Source organism: Xyrauchen texanus, chromosome 36 (genome assembly GCF_025860055.1).
Source record: "Xyrauchen texanus isolate HMW12.3.18 chromosome 36, RBS_HiC_50CHRs, whole genome shotgun sequence".
Classification (NCBI taxonomy): domain Eukaryota; kingdom Metazoa; phylum Chordata; class Actinopteri; order Cypriniformes; family Catostomidae; genus Xyrauchen; species Xyrauchen texanus.
This window is the reverse complement of record NC_068311.1, coordinates 8,672,260-8,689,227: the sequence shown is the minus strand read 5'-3', so window position 1 is coordinate 8,689,227 and position 16,968 is coordinate 8,672,260. Positions and strand designations below refer to the sequence as shown.

The following is a 16,968-nucleotide window of genomic DNA, read 5'->3' as shown; positions in this document are numbered from 1 at the left end:
TCTCCACATTTTCAGATCTGTAAAATGACCCATATAACTGTAAATAATAAAAAAAAAATTTTACTTTAAGTGGTAACGCTTTACAACACGGTTCCATTTGTTAACATTAACAATGGAAAGTCCTATTACAGTATTTATTAATCTTGTGTAATGTTAATTTCAACACATATAGTAATGGCTTTTTAAATCAAATGTTTTATTTGTTAACATTAGTGAATGCACTTTGAACTAACAATAAACAATTGTATTTTAATTAACATTAACAAAGATTATGATACCTAATGCATTAAATAATGTTAACAAATGGAACCTTATTGTAAAGTGTTGGCATGAAGTAATAAAAATATCCTTTTTATTTATTTTATTTCTTGTTTGCGTGACAGCACTTTGATAATGTTTGTTTCATAACTGCTATGTGGTGGTGATAATAATAATTAATTATCCTTTTATTAAAATAGTTTTTCCTCTTTTGAAAACCTGCAAAGTGAATATAAATGTAAAAACAATAAAAAGTATTATAATATTATTTATGTAATAAAGCGACTTTTACTTATTACATTTAATAAAATTTTATTTCCTCTCAGAACAAATTACTAGTATTTAAGCACATCACAAACATAATCAAGTGTCAAATGACCCCCCCCCAACATATTGATATCACAATTCAATGAAACGTACACACAATATAAGACTACAAACAAGTGAATCAAAAAAATCCAACATTTATAGGCACTTGGAGCAGTATTCAGTTTAAAAAATCTTTTTGTTATTTTGTTTACATATATTATACCCTCATTGTCTGTTCCTTAACAAATATACTTTGTGTAAAGAAAATGAGTAGAACTAAACAGGATAAGATTTCAGTTTAGATATACAGCCTAAATGTCAGTTTAGTGACATGAAAATAAAGTTATGATGTAGATTGTTTTTGACTCTTTATATTGACAAATTATATAAACCTGAGGCCAAAAGTCTAAGAGATCCATTTATTTACTATTATCTTTGGTATCATATTATATTCATCTTGAAACCCCTCTAGGATTTTAGAGCTGCAAAACTGAATTTTAAGACAATAACTGTAACTGCCATGATTTGACAGCTGTGAAGGGAATGATGGTAACAGATCTTGAAGACAGGTTTTAACATGCAAGCGCATTATATATGCATGTGTGTGTGTGTGCTCGCGCACACGCTTTGCACCTGAAATCGCTTTCGTTTGTGAGGTAGGCACAGCCAACCTCAACTCCAGCTTGGATCATACTGAGTCCAACCAGCTGGTGGGGCTAAATAGATCCTCTTTCCATGTAAAAGGAAACTAACAACACCTCTATACCCTGCACGTGGTACACCTGACTTTAGGTCATCCATCACCCCAAAATTGCGAGCCAAGGATTTAAAACTGTCTGGACTGGAATACTGCACCCGAAATGGGCCAGGTCCAGACAGTTTCCCACTCTGCAAGTCCTCCACAGTTACAACTAGAGCATCGTAAACTTCTTTATCAAAATTCACATCATATTTCTTCTTATCCAAATAAGACAAGTCCATTTTTGTAAAAGGCACATTTTCGGTATTAAGCTTGATAAATCGGAGGTACTTGTCATAAAACTGACCCAAACTCACACCCTTACGACCGAACGTTAAAGTTCTGGAAATTTCTGGTCTAATGCAGGACCTGTCTTTGCGCTGATCGGGGTGGCGCATCCAGTCATCCCAAAATGAGGCCGGCCATTTTGGCTCAAGCTCCACCCAGAGGTCCTTGGTGAGCATCCAGCCCAAACCTGGGAAAAAATCTGTCCTGTACAATAGACTTGCTTTACCAGGATCAACATATCCTTCCCTGCCATTGTCATTCCAGGCAGATGCACACCACAGAGTTGGGTCAGAGTTTAAAATGGGTTGAAGCGCTCTGAAGTACTCATAAAAGTCAGGAGCCACCTGGTAAAATAGATCAAACATTCCATCAACATTAAAGTTAAAATGTAACATGCTTTGTAACATTCTTAAATAGTGTAGAGTGTAATCAGCCATCTTGGTTGCAGAAGTATTTTTTCCAATCATTTTATAAAATCCTTCTGAGCCATGAGGTGAATCACAACATTACATGCTTTGATTTCAAGCTAAAAAGTATTTGAAAATTGGACCAAATGTCAAAGGTAACAGACGGTGTACATAACGACTTTACTAAGGGAATGAACTACAATCCCATGAAGCTTTGCAAATCAGGTAATCAAATTAAAATCAATAGAAAAATATAACACTATTATTAATTATAACTACAGAAAGTAGAGGCCAACTAAATCATTCATAGTGCAACATGGAAGTGGGCAGTCGCTGCTGGGCTTGTTTGGTGTGCTTTGTTTGCTGCAATTCTTACTGGTGGATAGTTTCTCTTCAGAATAATGTGTAGTGTCGTTCATGATGTTTTTAAAAATGAAGAATAAATAATGCATACTGATGGCTTTAACAGAAGCATATATCATCAATTCACAACATTAAAGCTCATGGTAGGTCTGTCTTTAAAGATTAATAAGTGAGCTTTAAAAATCTACTCCCATATGGAGAAAATGAATGAGATTTTTACTTCTAATAGCCCCACCTATAATTTATGCATGGAAGCCTTCCACCACATAAAAAATGTGATTTCATAAGTCAAAATTATGAGATACAAATTTATAATTTTGAGATAAAAGTAAATTATGATATAATGTAATAATTATGAGACAATGTCAAAATTATTAAATAAAAAGTCATCTCAAAATCATGACTCTTTATCTCCTAATTTTGATTTACCAAAGCACTTTATTTTGGGTGGAAATGGGCTTCCATACTCAGGGTTGGGAGGGTTAGTACAAAATACACATGTTAAAAATACATTCTCTGAAATACCTAAATATCTTATGCAGTGTTGTTTCTAAAACTAGATTCATCTAATTGATCTTGCTATAAGGATTTTTAGATATTTTTACAGGAAAACAATACAAAAATTATCATCAAGAATACGATTTTTGCCCCAATATCAAAGGTCTTACTAGAAAAAAGAAATTATGACCCAACGTGAATTTTCTTGATAAATAAATGTGATTGTGTCTGGTAACGTGCATGTAAAATGTCTAGAAATAGCATTTTAGCTTAGCGTAAAGCTGACAATTTATTTCTATTTCTTCTGCTCCAGACTTCAAACTTACTTCTCTGTCTGCTCGTATGAATGTAACACATTATAAGAAACTGTTTCACTGTTGTTCAAATTCATTTTGGATCGCATAATTTATATGTATAAATCTGAAAGGACTAAATATTAAATTAAACAATAAAATGGAAAGTAATCTCTTCAATAATCAAAATACTTTTTGAATGTAACTGTATTCTGATTCTGACCAAGTATTTAAATTGTAATACTATAATATTTATAGTGGAATACAGTTACTTATATTTTGTATTTTAAATACGTAATCCTGTTCCATGTACTCCATTACTCCCCAACCCTGTCCATACTTATGCCATTGGTTGAGCCAATGTTGCTGTGTTGGGACGCTTAAACAAATAAAGCAATGTTTTGATAGAACCACAGAACTACATTGTTGGCCTATATCAGGTGAATCAAACTACAAATGGCTTTCTTATTGTTGTCTATGCATATTAAACTTGAATAGGATCAATTATTTTAACATCACAAAACTTACACACTTCACCTTTAAAGGAGCAATATGTAACATTGACATGAAGCATTTAAAATGGGTACTGCAGTAAACTCAAAATATTGCAGAGTTGCGTCCCCCAACCCCTCCTCCCCAGACTAGAAGCTCAAGCGGGTTGCCAGGTTGAGGACACGCAACAGGAACGAGCAAACTGACAATGGCAAGCGACGAGCCTTACACTGTAAGTTGTATTGCAAATCACACATTTTTATTGTTTGCAAATCACCAGCTCATGTGTTTTTTTTATAACTATGTCAATGTTAGCTAGACTTATTGCTGGCTTCGATGGCTGCAGCACGCTGGGTTTGCCTGCTCACTCGTTTCAAATCTGGCAACCCGGAGTGTCAAAATTTTGACTATTGAGAAATCTCTGAAAAAATATTATTTTAATTGTATGCTTTAGTACAGTAAATATATCACATATTGCACCTTTAATGATAGAGCGTATAAGAAACTTTTTGACACCAAAAGAACACCAGTAAAAAAAAAAAAAAGAAGTTACCTCCAAATCATCCTCCACAACAACAACAGATGAGTAAGAAAACGTGTTGAAAACCTGGTTCAGTGCCCAACGGTAATGCCGTGAGATTTTGTAGTAACCCTGGAACTTTTTATGCTGTGCAGGTACGGAGATATCTGAAAGATCAGGCTGTTTTATGTGGGTCAGTTGACTGCCATATGAGGCGATCACCCCGGCTGTTTCTTCGTGTCCGCAGTCCTGGCTCACTATGATTGGGTGGAGCTCGGCCGATTGACGGAACTCAATGAGTTTGTCAAGGCAGCGTTTCACTGATACACGGTTACAGGCAATGACTAAAATAGGGATCACCACAGGCGCTAAACCTCCTGCATTCTGTTTAGGCTTAGCAGCTGTCACACCGGCTTTGTTGTTTTCCCAAAGTGACCTATGGCTCTGGATTTTCAAGAGGATTTTCTTCTGCGATTCCAGCTCGGCTTCAAACGCATTAGCTACACGCATCACCTCACTTACAATATTCCCAAATTTTCCTCGTCTGGCTTTTTCCTCAGGTGCAGCCTGCCTTTCAAGCTCCACTTTACTAGGAGGGCGCCCCAAGAGGACAAAAAGAAGAATGACATTCCAAGCTACAAATACGAAAGCACCACAAATGATAAGAGAACTTCTCTTGCGTAGCATGGCCAAAGACCTGAGGCGTGACGGGACAGGGGACTCAGGAAGGTAGAAGTGGGCGGCAATATGAAGAAGGAATTTAAACAGGAAGGATGGGCAAAAAGAGTCTTGTGGATATTCGGGGAAAAAAAAAAAAAAAAAAGATTTCACATGCTTTGCATGATAAATATCTGATAGTTGCTACATATGTAAACAAAACATGTGACATGAAACCAACGGCAGGTAAAAAGAGACATATTCCAGGTTTCAGGGTTCTGATATAGGCGTTTCATCAGCCGAAAGTTTCAGGGTGATTTTCAGCAGAGCCTGTAAAATAAAGAACATAAAAGGATATTAAGAAGAGAAATGTCACATACAAATATCAGTCATTATTTCCATTTATCAAAATATGATAGTATTTCCAAATAAAAGAGTTCAACATCAAAATGTTGGTCTGACAATCCATGCATTTGGGTTTATAACATGTCAAACAGTTACAGCCGTGTGCCATGCTAAACTTCATCTAAAACTATTTAAACAGTATTTTATCATCCTTGTATAAGTGTCATTGACAAAGGAGGTTGTCTGAGGTGATAAAAATTAGAAATCATGATTGAAATGCATGTGTCAGGTTTGTAGAGATGTAAACTTTGTGTCCATGTTGGTTTCATACATTTTTGAAAAGCATTTTCTAAACATTTCATGTTGTGAAACCCTCAAGTAAAAGGTATTACAAATATTTCCTTAATACATGAGATTGTTCACAACTTAATCTTTAAAAAAAAATGTATGTGCCCTATCATCACATAAATTTTGTCACCAACTACATATCTTGTGAAAAATAATAAACCTTATTCATTAAACCTCACCTGGTGAAATATATATAACTCTTCATTTGGTGAATATAGAGCATTTTAAAGGAACCAAGTCTCAGTTATTTCAAAATAAGTGTCCCTTGTGTGTTTTGGGCTTGTTTACAGAAAAAAGTCCCACATTATGCACCAAAATTTTATTTTTACTATTATTATTGGTATTTTGGTTTAACAAATAACGTAATCTGGGATTTTATCCATGGTGGACTCTTGTAGCCTGAATGTCTTTTGCCTGTAGAATAGTCATTTTTTTAACATTCTTTAAATCAAATTCAAAAACTGTCGGCCGATTAATTGGTTATCAGCCTTTTCCACCACATTTTGTATCAATATCGGTTGACATCTAAATGGCATTTTAATGTATTGTTGTATAACTTCATAGATCTGGACCAATAATTGCGTCATGTGGTTAGCCCCATAATTTCATACATCCAGTTTTTATGACTTTATATTAATTGGCATAATGTAATATTTTTACTTTTAAACATAATTTGTAACACCACATGAGTATTTAAAGTAACTGCAAGATAGCTGAAAATGTGTTATGAAAGTTGAAATGCTAAAAAGAAATGGCGAACAGTTACTGCATTTATTAATGCACTTTCCACAAATATACATTTTAGCCTTTTATGTTTATGCCAACTAAACTAGAAATTTATCAGGATTATTACATAACGTCTTTTTTTTCAGTTTAGTATCTAAAGTTCATTTATTCAGTTCAGTTTAGTATCTAAAAAAATATTTCTATTATTTGACCTTTCACCTTCCCTTTTGTATTGAATCTGCAAATATGGAAATGAGTTATAATGTGCCACGACAGACAGGCAGATTCCCACGTCGAACAATAATCTCACCTGTAGCTCCTCCAATCCTCCCTTCACCACAACCACTCAACAAATAAAACATGTTTATTTAACACCCATAAGAACTGTGTTTAAACCAAACAATGGTAGCGATTATATAAATATATATATGACAACATATATGACTTACGTGAGTATACTCGCACTCATACTCTGGCATGTTTCTCGTCTTCTTTAGTCTCCCAATTTATCCATACTTCCGTCGATTAAAAGATTAAGACCCGTATAAACAATTCCATCTCATTCATTTCAATATGATTTGAATTAGAAGTGGAATAATCGTTCATTTAAAGCGCAGGAAACTTCCTGCCTTCGTGAATAGCCTTCAAGCTTCGCTCAAGAATGTACGTGTACTTGACTTCCGGGTGGCGTCATCTTTAGGAAGTCCCGCCTCCTCCAGGATCTTTGCTCACCTTCATGAAGAGATTCATGTAGCACACACATGCAGAGTTATTGCGTCAACCTAACTTTTTAGTTTTTTGCATTTATCTAAAAGTATAACAAGAAAGCGATAAAAACATCTCTTTTGTATGATGGACTCATTAGAAAGGTCTTGAGTTTGTTATTTGCAGGTATATTATTTTCTGTGTATTTATAATTTAATTACATGTAACTTTATATTCTAAATTGAAGTGTCTATATCGTTGATAATTTATTAAATTTTGTATTAGGCTGGCCCTGTGCCTACAGTACTGTACTGTCCCCCGTACTGTCTTTGTCTTTTAGAAATAAAAGGGAAAAAAATATTCATGTAGCTACAAATAGTAAGTTTTACATTTTGTGTTAATGGCAGGTGAAGGGTTAAAGGTAGTATTAAACCTCTGCATACACTTGGCCTCTTGGTGTTTATGCTGATCACGTGAAAGTTATCAGCTGTGTCACTGGTGAGTATCCTATTTTAAGAGCCTACAGCTATCTAGAGGTGAAAAATACATGTTCTGCTCAGTTAGACAAGGCATGTGCCCTACACATAAGTGGGAACATCTGAGCTTTTCTGTGTAATATGGGCTTTATTTCTCATTTCTATGTTACTTTGAGGTTAATGTCTTGTTTCAAGAGAGTGGAGAAAGATTTACAAGGTAATTCATAAACATGCTGTGACACTAATCAGGAGGCTGCTACACTGGCAGTGTCACCTGAGTAAGTTTTGAATGCTGCTTAGTTATTCAATGAGTTTTCTCAGAACATTCACGATACAGTAGATTCAAGACCGCAGGTCCATAATAAGGTTGTACAAACACTGATTTTGGTAATAAATAATTGATTTTACAAGAAAACAATTATCTCATGTTTGAGAAGGACCCACAAGTTCTCAGTTTGATTTAATTCAGGTGAGGAAGGGGCCAAATAATTATTTGGGCATCTTTGAGGCCCATGTTGGCTAGCCAAGCAGTGGAGTACATGGATGCATGTGATGCAGCATTGTCCTGCATAAAGAGCATGGCCTTCTTGAATGCTGTGGACTTCTTCCTATATCACTTCTTGAAGAAAGTACTTTCCAGAGACTGGCAGTAGGTTTGAGTTGAGTTTCAGTCCATCTTCAACTCGAAAAGTTCCAACTACCTCATCCTTAATAATAGCAGCCCATACCAGTATCCCTCCTCCACCTTGCTGGCACCTGACTCGAAGTGGTGCCCTGTGATAATTAGCTCTTTCATAAAGAGCTGTTTGTCACTATATACACTGCAAAATATTCCTGATTAATGAGGTCATTGCATACAATGTCAGAAGTATGATTTGAAAGTAATTTGATCACACCACCATGGAGTGGTGGTGGCGTAGTGGGCTAAAGCACATAACTGTTAATCAGAACTGTTCAGAAGTTTGCTGGTTCGATCCCCATGGCTGCCACCATTGTGTCCTTGAGCAAGGCACTCAACTCCAGGTTGCTCTGGGGGGATTGTGCACTGTAAGTCACTTTGGATAAAAGCATCTGAAAATGCATAAATGTAATATTTAATAATTTTCAAAATGTATGTAGCTAATGAGAATCCCTGAAATGATTAGATTTATTTGGAGACAAAATACTTATTTGTCATTTTCATTTTTTTTTCACGGTGAAGCACACTTTTTTTATTAAGTGGAGGAATATATTTGTTATAAAGAGTGTTTAAAGTGGGCTCACATTGACTGATCCAGTTACATTGGAGAGCAATTTGTTTATAGAATACTTGAGATGTTGCAAAATTTCAAATGTGATTGAAAATAACAGAAAATGGTTGACTCTTCTCTGAAGTGGTTATTTTGAATTAGTATTCTCTTAATATGTCACTCAAAAAACATCTTGCTTTCTAAAAAGTATTTTACCAATTTTGCCCTACATCTATTGTACCTATATTTACACGATATAACTATACTGCGTGAAGTTGGCCCAAAGCACAAACAAACGAGAGTATTTGGGGTGAAATTGGAGCATGTGGGGGGGCCCAGTGACCTCAGAATGACCTACAAATATTATTTTAATATCTAAAAAAAACAAAGCCGCACAAACGAAAATGTTTACAGCACACACGATTGAGACTATTTTGCAGACGTTTTGTGTTGGATGGGGGGCCAACTTCACACAGGTCCCCTGGGGGACTTTTACCCCAAGTGTGGGTTGAAATATCCCCCACCACCTTTTGTAATAATAAAAGGCTAATCATTTGAATAAAACAACCTTCATTATTATTTATTTTCAGACCAATTATGTTACTCAATCAATATTTAATAAAAAATACATGTTTGGTTTATTCAATCTTGATACACTTTGTGACCTGAAAAAAATAAAAAATGTAAATGTCCTTTAGGTGTGCCTTTAGCACTGTTGTACACTATATCGGTATTAGGATCAGGTATTCTCTCTATAAATTATGTAATACTTCTTAAATTCTAACTGCAAACGGAATAATTTGTGCTTATTTGCTTGAGAACAGTTCATTCTTTGTCTTAAACTGCTGATGTACTGTATAAAGTTAACTTGACTTTTAACCACTTTAAAATATAATATTAGCCACAACTTACATCCGGATGGAACTGGTTCGTCCTCCAGTCTATTCCAGTATTTGCCAGCACAATGTCAGACTCTGCGGATGATAAATATATCATAAATATATAGGCTATATAAATAAATATCGAATCCACTTCATTTTGGTTCATACTTTGAGAACAGACTATACGAAAAAGTCCATGGATATTCTGAGCTTAGTTTTCGTAAATGCGTTACATCCATTTGAAGAACCAGGTTGTTGTTTTTGGACTAAAGACTATACAGTTTTATGTTTAGCATTTAATGCGAATTTGTAATAGTAAGACTTATGGTTCGTCTTGACCATTGACTTGCGCTGAATACTTTCATGATGAGCATTTGCTGCATTTGTAGTTCTTCGGCTTTGTTGAGCAGGTTTTGACCAGATTGTCACTGCTTTCACAATACATTTTAGTAGATTTTCTCAAATCGCTCCTTTACGGACAATCCCTCCACATGCCACCCCGAGCCCGTACACCGAAGCCACGGGTTTCTTGTTCGTCTGTTTTCGGGCGAGTATATTCCCCTGACACCGGAGAACTGCCGGTAGGGCTGAAGCAGAAGGTGTTGAAGCCATCGCTTTTCTTTTCTTTTGGGACTCTGGTGGTCCTTTTGAATAATCTCGAACGAGATCAATTGACTTTCCTAAAAAGGGGGAATAAAGCGAACCCAGGGCCGAATTTGACTCCAAATGGCTCCATTAACTTTCGTGTAAGGCTTATGTCAGATCGAGGGGTGTCGGTTATATGGTGTGTTTCACATGGCCTACTAGTGGACAGACCATTTAGATAAAATATGTGGGAGCCATTGACCTATCTTCTATGTTGACTAAACAAGCACCAAGTGTGACTTTGCACAGGTATGAGGGCACAACAATATCTCAAATATGCTATAGTTGTATATAGACTCAAATGTAAAAGGAATATTTAATATAAACTCAGACACTGAAACTTTAACTTTTTAATGTCTCTCCACAAAATGTACACCTGCGGTATCTGAGATTTTATTGGACCTGCAGTAGGCAATGTTGATTTAGGCTACTCAAAATGTAATCTGGGACCAATTAGTATATGCTTAAAGGAATATCATGGGTTGAATGCAAGTTAGCATTTGAGGCATAATGTTGATTACCACAAAAATATATTTTGTCCCTACTTTTCATTTAAAAAAAAAAAAAAAGTTAAAATACTTAGACGTACAATATGTGTGTTAACATGATTTTAGTGTGATCAAATTGCTTGTACTAACCTTTTTATTTTTGTGTAAGGTTATTTACAATTATACAACTTTATTACCATTTATGCCATAAACACTGTAATCCGGTAAAAACGACAATTTAAACAACTTTACAGCTTAAATAATGCAAATGTTTTAACAGAAGATTTAATGTGCTTTTCTAATATTATAAACCTCACATTTCTGCCTTTAAACCTTCCAAAAATTGACCCAATCCACTTCCTTTGTAAGTGCCTCACTGTAACCTCGAGGAGAGACGAATTTATCAAATATGTCATGCTGAATTTGATAAGCAGACAATAAAATATACTAATAGATTAATATTAAAGTATTAACTGCCCTGATTAGCTTGTTTCTAATCTTCAAGATCAAATAATGCTTAAAACCACCAAACTGGAGAGAATCGACAACTCTTCTCCCACTTTGCAATGCATAACATGTTTTTGCATTGTTATCTGTATTGATTTTGTATGTGTTTTGTGGTGTCTTTACACTAGTTGTCAGTTTTCCCCCTATTTACTGTAGTACTAAAGACCTGCAGAAAGAAAAACTGCTGTTCCCATGCCCTACTGAAATATGAGTATGTTCACACTTCATTAAGGAAGTTTGGTGAGAGGGTAACTATGAGGAAGCCACATGGTTGTGTATAAGAACCATGTCCAGTTTATCTATATTCTACAATAGATGTTTTCTGTCCATTTAGTAGATAATGTAAGTGTGTTATGTATTTCTGGGAATGTCCTCCGGAGCCTCTGTAAACTAAAAATAGTATTTTATTGATCATTATGGCTCAATAAGTGCAATGTCGTAATTGTAGGTATATCATGTCACATACACTGAAAGTGAGGTTAAAAAAAAAAGTGGCCTCTCCCTTTTGTGCAAAAGAATAGAAAATGGTCTGAACATTTAGTTGAGAAAATATATCAGAAAATATTTACATTTTGTACATTATAAGTCAAAGAAATATAAATTTCTTGTCAGAAGAAACATTTGTATGCTCACATTAACCTTCTTAATCTGAGACATTAGCATTTGTTAGGTGTTGCATTTGTTGTTCAGTGTCAATGCCACAAACTGTATAGATAAGACATTAAAGAGGTGAAGGGTTTTAAAGGTAAAGGAAAATATGATCCATCAATGACAGAAAAGACGTCATTGTTCCACTTGTTCTTAAATACCTTCGCCTGACAATGTCTCAGTCCATTTCGAATATGTCTCCACCCAACAGATCATGCATCATATGTTCAAGTTTTTCGTTTATTTCTATTGAGCCTCTCTGTGGAGCATCATACATAAAAGCATGAAAGTAAAGTGTACAATGCATGGGCTTCACCAAATAATCTAGCTTGCTTTGCCCTTCCCGTCATCCCTCTTGAGCTTTGTGCATTTCATTATTCCTTAAGGCATATTGGAAGTTTGGTTCTGGTTATGGTTGTGCATATTTGGTATCACCACAAAGCTAAAGATCCCCACCAGCATCAGAGACACAGTGACTATGACTATGGCAGTCACAACAATGTAATAGCACTCATTGGAATACAACAATCTTCTCATGCGACCTCTCATCCTGCTTGGTGGTCTGCCTACATTGACCATTGTCGCTGGGCGGAGACCTTCCTCCATGACTCCAAGAGGGTAGTTGCCCATCTGCTCCTCTTTCTTCTTCAAAACCGGCAGATTCACAGTGGTCTTGATGGGGCAGTTTGTCGGAGGTTTCTTGAGGACAAGCTTGCCCTTGCTGCGTTTAAAGCGTATGGACAGGGCCTGCTGCATCTCAGGGGGAAGCTTGCGGAAGATGTCTTCGTTATTGCCCAGCTTTGGTAGGTCTCGGCCATGTCGGATTTCTGTCGGTTCCCTACAGATGGGGCACGTCAGTGTCTTGATCTCGGGAGAATTCACATTGATGCGTGCCAGGCATTCCAGACAGAACGTGTGTCCACAGGTAAGTAATTTGGGTGTCTTGAAGATGTTGTCGAAGCTACAGAAGCACACAATGCACTCAGTGTCTTCCAGGTCATCTTGGGGTTGCTCTTTTGTGTGGTTTCCTAGCTCGTTGTCGTAGTCACGGTTTCGCCTCCTACCCTCCTCGCTTCGACCCCGTTTTCGCTTTCCACCCTGCCTCCTGTCTTGTTCTCTTCCTCGTCCATCTTCACTTTGATGGCTTTCTGCATCATTACTGCGGCTTCTCCTGAGAGACTTGCTGGCCTTTTGGCGTCTCTCTGATGTCCCAAAGATGATGCTGCCCTTGCGGTCAAGCTTTGGTTTGATGTTAAGCCCGCTTTCGGTGCCCTTGGGATTGTCTTTACTGTCACTCATGATCTAGAGCAAGAGATCCACGGAAGCAGATCAGGAAAAAACAGAAGTGTCGAAAGAGGATAAACCAGCTAGCCTGCAAGGGAGATGAAGAGATACACTATCAGTGGAGATGACAAATACAATTTAAGGTATTTACAACAAGTTCACATTCTTGGTGTTAGCTCTTTGGCTAAACTTGATTCAGTCATGGATAGGGGTTCCACATGTTTGAAAGGCGTTTTCTTAACTTAAATGTATTATGTAATCCCAAAATAAATACTTTGATTAGAATGTTTCTAGATGAATTGGGTAAACCCAATGGACATGTCAGTGTAGCTCACATAAACCTCTTATTTCTTATCTAGAGAACATGTATGTTAGCATACTCAGTACATGCAGATTGGAAGCACTACACAGTGTAGTTTAGTAACTATGCAATTGCTAGCAAAACAATTGCTCAATAAAGTGAGCAACATTTACCTGTCCTCATACTTAGCTCAAGCTCCCCTTTTCACCATAATGGTAACCCCCAAAACTTAAATTTAACAGAAATTCTTTCTCATCATAAAACATTAAACACTAACAAGTATCCCCATTTTTATTCATCTTGCACAAAGAAAAATAAATAGATAACACTATCTAGTTCCATGCAAAGTATGATGGGAAATGAAAATCCCCTGCCCAGTTTCATCAATGCTACAATAACATCACAAAAAGAATGAATGTGGATTAACTCAAATGGATTAAGTAAACTTCCATTTTACAAATTTAAATGGAAATCAAGTTCGGACACATTTTCTAGAACTGTGTTACTTTAGTTCATTTTAAGTAAGTAAATTAAACAAACAGCAAAAATCAATTTTTAAGTGTAAGGCTATGGAACAGATAAAACATTCAGTGATTCAAATGTGCTGCACGAACTTTAAGGAGGAGCTCTTTGACATTTTAGGTAAAGGCTACATTGCAGTAAAGTTGCACATTAAGCAGAACAACTATGTAACTCAAAGGTGGAGTTCATAATCTGGGCTGTACTACTAGCAGTCATGTGTGACGAGCACACTAATAAAGTTGCCTATACACAAGTTACATATATATATTAAAGGTATTTTGCTATTATGGCTCAACAATAGAAGTTATAGAGGTGAGACAGGACATGCTGTACAGGTCATAGAAATTGCTTGTCATAGACTTAACAGATTTGCTTCCATAATGGGCTTTTCACGCTTGAAATGTTTTGATCAGGGCCAATTAATGGAATCCAGGGTTAAAATATTGTTCCATGCTGACAAAATCAGTGTCAGGTTTTGAGATTTTACACTGTACATTTGTAAACTGTTGGTTAACGTTCATAAAGTATGTGCATGTTTTGAAAGTTAAAGGGATAGTTCACCCAAAAAGTCTGTCATCATTTACTCACCCTCATATTATTTCTAACCTTTCCTCCATTGAACACAAAAGAATGTTAGACAGAATGTTAGCCTCAGCAACCTTTCACTTTAATTGTATGGAAAAGGGTACAATAAACATGAATGGTGAGGCTTATATTTTGTCTAACAAGAAAGTCATGTGGGTATGAAACGACATGGGGGTGACAACATAGTCTCATAGTCTAATTCGTTCAACATAGCAAAATTGTAAGGTATTGTATAACTTGGCTCTCGACTTTAAGACCAACTAATCAACAATCAGATTTTCAAATCGATACGATACAAGCATTCAAATTTAGCTAGTCTCTTATCTAACACTTCAATTTTAAGAAAGGAAGCATCTGTCAACAAATTTAGATACTCTTTTCATATTTCGTTGTGCAATACAAATGACTGATGTATGTCATTACCTCATATACCTGTAATACACTCCCATCATCTCGTTCCAAACCTCGTTATTTTCTTTCTTCCGGGGTACCCAAAAGATATTTTCCTATTAATCATGATATTATTTTTAGGGTTTGGGTAAGGGGTTACACTTTATGGTTAGGTTTAGGTTTGGATTAAGGGTTAAACTTTGGAAAAATTATAATAAAATTTATATATTTCTTTATGGGGAAAAAAGTTGTATGTTTTTGTACCAGCCAACTCATAAGATGTCTTTCGATTTTGCCCTCGCATACTAATATTATGACTTGTTATGAGATCAGGTTGGGAGTGAATAACTTATATAAGGTTGGGAGTGAATAACAATAAGCCCATATTCCGTTTTAATAACTGCTTGTCCATCTGTGAAAATGTTGCCTTGTAAATCCGCATTGGCTGTCCTGAATCTTCTTAAACATACACTTTTTATCACTTCACTTAACACAATTGCCTTGTGAACGTTTTTGTGACATTGATATTATGACGTAAGCACTGAGGGAGTGTATGATTGGTTTTCTGTTGCATTCTAACACAAAAACGTTAACAAAAAACCCTATCCAAATGAAAGGGTGAAATGTTGTTTCATAACCCAGGGTTTAAAGAACCTTACCCTATCATTAGGCATCGTTTGAAAAGCCCAAAGGTCTACTTGACCTAAAGTCAAAAGATTGACCTAAAGCACAGGAATGCGACCCAGAATATTGAGCTTTTACCACAGTGTAACTAAGTCTCAGATCCCGGTTAATTCTGTTTGATTATAGTTATGTCTTAACTGTAAGAATCAGGTCAAGAAAAAGGAATGTCTAGTGGAAAACAACAACATTGTGTGTTAAAATGCTGGAAATGAAACTTTATTCAATAATGATGTGAAATACCACACCAGCCAGCAAAACCAATACTGTTACATTTACCCCAATAGTTTGTCCGGAATCAAAATAGTTTCCCTATAGTTTTGTGGTTTGACCATGTTTTAATGCTTGCCACTATAAATGTATCCACCGGCCAAATCCAACCCATTGACACCAGGTGCTTTTATCAAAGCATACTAATTTTTAGATGCATTAACTATACCATGACTCAGTAGTAGAAGTGGCTCTTTATCAGGACATGTTTATTTTGTATCGTTAATATATTTTGGACAGAACTGAAGCCACACTCCCGTAACTCGGCCGTAAACTCGGCGTAAACCATACCAGGTAATTTGACAATGTGACAGTGAGATAGCACAAAGACTATTGACACACATTTTTACTTGCTTAGTATTACTCTACAGTTGCATACTAAATACTAAGAAAAAAGTTAAACATATTTTGACAAAACTCTAAAGGAAATAATCACAAAAAAAGAATCTAAAGAAATAGCAATGTCTATAACTACCTATCAGCTGAAGAACAGTCAAACCCAAATGTTTAGGTGTCGCTCAAGTTTGCTTGGTTCCAAAAGCACATATTCCAGTCTAGGTTTGCTTCCAAAGAGTAAAAAAAAAGTGTGTAATTCAGACCTTCCTTTTTTTCTCAATCTTTAAACTGTGATCCGTTTATGATCCATCTGTTGCTTTTAATGCAACTAATTTGTCTCCACCTCTTCTACGTCTGTTTTCATTTTTATTTCCCTCCTTCTTGTCCTTCCTCACTCATTGTCCTTTTACCCTGTCAGACCTGTTCAACTTGTCCAGGTGCTATTCAAACCTGTTTTGGTTTGAATGTGAGGAATGCACTGGCTGAACTCAATTATTATGATCATACAACAGCTAAATCTACTTGTGCTTCATTACTCAAAGGTACCCACTGACCTTGAATGGGCCTGAATCTACCAATTTTGTTAATTATTCCCCTAATGTTCAATAATAATTCTATGGGCAGATTAATAATAATAAAACATCTTTCAATGGGGGTCATAGTGGTTGTTGGGTTGCCACTATGACACACATAGAGATAAGATATTGCAATTAGTTGAAGGCAGAAAAAAAAAGAAAATAAATTAATAACAGATTAGTAACAGATTATAAATCATGA

General features: G+C 35.9%; 2 protein-coding genes across 2 annotated transcripts; both read right to left on the bottom strand.

Moving 5' to 3' along the window:
* Positions 1–580: 580 nt before the first annotated feature.
* On the bottom strand, positions 581–6,891 carry mgat1a (alpha-1,3-mannosyl-glycoprotein 2-beta-N-acetylglucosaminyltransferase a). Its single transcript, XM_052107350.1, has 3 exons — positions 6,693–6,891; positions 4,201–5,154; positions 581–1,938 (listed from the first exon to the last, which is right to left on the bottom strand). The coding sequence occupies exons 2-3, from the start codon at positions 4,852–4,854 to the stop codon at positions 1,240–1,242; spliced, it is 1,353 nt and encodes a 450-aa protein (XP_051963310.1). The 5' UTR covers positions 4,855–5,154; positions 6,693–6,891; the 3' UTR covers positions 581–1,239.
* A 3,753-nt stretch (positions 6,892–10,644) lies between these two features.
* On the bottom strand, positions 10,645–16,502 carry LOC127629857 (RING finger protein 225-like). Its single transcript, XM_052107134.1, has 2 exons — positions 16,331–16,502; positions 10,645–13,194 (listed from the first exon to the last, which is right to left on the bottom strand). The coding sequence occupies exon 2, from the start codon at positions 13,119–13,121 to the stop codon at positions 12,204–12,206; it is 918 nt and encodes a 305-aa protein (XP_051963094.1). The 5' UTR covers positions 13,122–13,194; positions 16,331–16,502; the 3' UTR covers positions 10,645–12,203.
* Between the last annotated feature and the right edge of the window lie 466 nt (positions 16,503–16,968).